The sequence below is a fragment of the Rhincodon typus genome, chromosome 27, assembly GCF_021869965.1.
Source record: "Rhincodon typus isolate 14 chromosome 27, sRhiTyp1.1, whole genome shotgun sequence".
NCBI lineage: Eukaryota > Metazoa > Chordata > Chondrichthyes > Orectolobiformes > Rhincodontidae > Rhincodon > Rhincodon typus.
The window spans coordinates 9,502,840-9,506,748 of record NC_063358.1 but is presented as its reverse complement, the minus strand read 5'-3'; the positions used below and the strand labels follow the sequence as shown (position 1 = coordinate 9,506,748).

Sequence of the window (3,909 nt, the reverse complement as noted above, 5' to 3'; positions counted from 1 at the left end):
CTTCCTAATAGTTCTAACTAATGCAACCTAATGCTTTTCAATGTTTATCTGCTGCTAAAAATCCTCCCATGCAAATAAATTCACACTAGCACTGGAAGAAGTATCTCTATCATAATAGTTTTAAAAATGCTTCAGAAATAGAGAAATCATCAGGCCCATCATACAGACTAAAACTTACATGCCACGAGTTCAAAATTCAAACTCTAAATAAATTATGTTTATATAAAAATCATGTGTTACAGTACGTATGTTTCAGTGAGATCCGTCATTTCTAAACTGGAGGAATTTGAAAGGAAGGAAATAACCTTTAAATGCATAAGTTTCCTTTACTTGACAGTTAACAGGCTTAACTAGCTGCACCGCTCTTAACAAAAAAGGGACACTTTGTTTGGCATTTCTGTCTTGGTTTGATGACACTGGAAATTGTGGAAATTAGTGAGCACTGGAGCAACTCACCCACCTGCACGTGGTACCATCCAAGGGATTGCACGCAGTCCGCTGGCGGCAAAGAGCGCGGTTCGGGCCATGTGACCGTTGGAGGGGCGGGGAAGACGGAATCCCAGTGTGCAGTGCGGTTCTGCAATGGTGGTCCTTAACTCATAGCGACTGAACAAGGGCGATGAAAGCGGAGATTAGGGCAAGTCAGCTTTGCGAAATCGCTGCTGCTCGGTTTGTAGCTGAAGATTTGTCGCTTACTATTTTCCTATGTCAATTAGTTAGTGCTTTGGTACAGTTTGCTGTTGTGCGGGCTCTGGAGGAAACAGGTTCGATGGGGCAGCCCGGACTCAGGGCCCGAGTGTCCTCTGCCAAATAGTGAGTATTCATTGACAGGAGCGGCCGCGCATGCGCTTGAGCTCACAGTTACACTTCCGGCACAGTTGTATACCTCTGTGTAATAAGCTGTAGTGAAGTTAACTCCTGCAGCTCAACAACGTTTAGGAATATCTCCAGCATCTGCAGTTCCTACTATCTCAGGAATAGAATGGACTCTGGTTAATACGTTTCTTGCTATATGATTAATGCAATGCCACAAATTGAAATTTATCAGATTGCAATGGCAAAAAGCTTTTGTAATTTAGATAAATTTAACACACAAGTTTTGTTTATTGTACTGTTCAGACCTTGTATATAGCCAAATTGGTTTTAACATTTTGTGTTTAAAGAAAAAAACTTTGTCAAAGCACTGGGACAAAAAAAACAACCTATTCAACCCGTGTTGGATATAAAAATACATCGAAGTAAATTGTTTGGATAGAGTTCTTATTGATTTGTCGTGTGCAGGTATTTCTGGCACACAGTTTATTACCCTTTAGTGACTGCTGGCTTGAGAAGCTGGTGGTGAACTGCTTTTTTGAACACAGGTAAATGGCTTTTGATACAATTTGAAAGTAGTTAAGAGTCAGTTACATTGTAACTGTAATGTAATTTTAAAAAAACATTCAGTCAGTGGCTGTGAATCTTGCTATTAGAGAAGGAGTTCCAGGATTTTGATCCAGGAACAATGAAGGAATAGTGATGTCAGGATGAGTGATTTGGAGGGGAATTTGGTGGTGGTGGTGTTCCCATGTATTCAGATGCCCTTGTTTGTTGTTGGACTTGCACTCGTCAAGACAAGTGGTGAGTATTCCATCAACCACTTCAGTCGTGCCTGGTAGATGGTGGACAGGCTTTAGGGAGTCAGGAAGTGCAGTATTCCTAGCCTTTGACTTGCTGTTGCAGCCACTGCATTTGTATGGCTAATTCAGTTCAGTTTCTGGTCAGTGGTAACTCCAAGATGTTGATAAGGGATTCAGTGATGGTAGTGCCTTTTGAATGTCAAGGGCTGATGGTAAGATTATTAAATTGAAGAAATGTGGAACAAAATAAATCACTAATATCAACAATGGTGACCATATAACCAACTGCCTCTTATTGAAGCCAGTTATTGTCTGTCATTTGTGTGGCACGCATGTTACTTGCCACTTATCAGCCCCTGTCTGGGTATTGTCTGGACCTTGCTGCATTTGGACATTGACTGCTTCAGTAGCTGAGGAGTTGTGAATGGTGCTGAACAGTGTGCAGTCATCAAACAGTTACACCATACGTGGTGATAACTGCAAATTTCCTCAATGACATTGTAAAAACCAAAGCAGAAATTGCTGATGAAACTCAGCAGGTCTGGCAGCATCTGGTGGAGGAAAGAAAGTAGAGTTAACGTTTTGAGTCTGGTGACTTTGTCAGAAATACAAGCAAAATGCTGAGAACAGTGGGTCTGTCAGTATGCCAAGGGCAATAAAAATCCTCAACACCCTGAATGCACATCCCCTTCCCTTGTTCTGAAATATGATCCACGCCCATCTCCCCATCCCCTGACAATGACAATTGTAACTATGTAACCTTGCCACCTGTAGTCGAGATCAGATCTGTACTTGGTAAAGTAACCATTTTGAGGAAAGGCTGTATGGGATACAGGAGACAGTTGATGTGTTGTTGCTGAAAGTTAAGTTGAAATAATGTAGTAGGGCAAAGATGGAACGTTCAGAGTCAAAATGGTGTTACAGTAATGAGCTATAAGGAGGTCAGTCACATGCTGACAAATATTTTCATGAGGCTAATTGTTCATAACCTTGGGGTTTATTAAATTGCATTGGAAATGACAAGTGCATATTTTATTCATAGCTGTTCTGTGGTCTTATTGTATAGTATTACTGTAGAAAAAAACTTTAGCATCTGTATATTTAAGGTTTAGCATTATCTAAAAGCTGTAAATACCATGCTGTGGAATAGTTGGAAAACAGGGTGACAACTACATACTGAATTTCCAAATTGTTTGTTAAAGCCCATATTTTAATGGACTTTGAAGAGCATGAAGTGCAAATGTGTCAGTATTTCTTAGCAATCGGATTCAGTTGAAATTGCCAAAATATCTTATATAAATGTGTTTACATTGTTCTCCATCATGTCTTTGAGGTGTTGCTATGCTTGCAAATGGTAAGGAATTCTTTCTTAGAATGAAATTATCTTTGAGTTTGTAGGCATCCTATGCTATACCTAAACCCTGCATGTCTTAGTATTTGAAATCTTGGAAATGCCTACTGTGCATAGAATAGAATTGGATCCATGACTTGTGATTCAAGGAGTTTGGACATCTATGCCTGTGTCTCACTTATTAATTTTTCCATAATCTGTTTATGACTAAATCATAATTTCAACTTCTCATGTTTTTTTTTCTTTTTCAAAGGTACAACAAATACTGGTTTTGCCAAATGTTATAGCAATCGACTTGATTAGTGTTTGAGAAGCCAATTTGTATCTTGACTGCAGCGTCCCTTTGAGCATTAGCAGCATTTCAGTTAGGGTGTTACTGTCTGAAGGCATTGTTTTATCTATGAAATGTGGCCCCGATGGATTTTTTGGAAAGTAAACAGTAGATTTAGGTGCTACTAATGAAAGATGGCTAAATTGTTTTGGCCTCACATTGTAAGAACCTGATGCTGTGTCTTTTCATTGGTGACATCTGTAAAGAGGTGACTGTATTCTAGGAGGTGGTTGACTGGTTTCCTAAGTTTGACAACATCATAGTGGGCTTCGTTTGAGTTGGTAATTAGAACATTAACAAAATTAAGAGCTTCTGTGTTCTCTTAGGATGCTATAAGCATGTGAAGCATGAAGGGATGTTAGCTGCTATATTTCAGTTTTAATGCGATAGTGGGAATGAAAATGATTTGAAAGAAGTCAAACAATGAAGTACTGTAACTATAGAGCAGAAAAACTTTGGGGGAAAAAAATTGGTCAAACTCAAAAGAACCAGATTGCATTTATCTACAATCCTGAGGGAACGTGGCTTGGGTTTGGATATGAGCTTAATGTACTTGTTGTAGGGATTAAAAAAAGCACTGTTATATTTAATTTGAAGTGAATATTGCTTTA

At 39.1% G+C, this 3,909-nt stretch overlaps 1 protein-coding gene across 1 annotated transcript in view; it reads left to right on the top strand.

The window, feature by feature from the left end:
• The first annotated feature begins 493 nt into the window (after positions 1–493).
• Positions 494–3,909, top strand: part of LOC109926746 (eyes absent homolog 3-like) — a 52,948-nt gene continuing 49,532 nt past the window's right edge. The window contains exon 1 of the mRNA XM_020526600.2: positions 494–637. Within this exon, the coding sequence (XP_020382189.2) occupies positions 620–637 (18 nt within the window). The 5' untranslated portion in view covers positions 494–619. The remainder of the gene's footprint in view (positions 638–3,909) is intronic.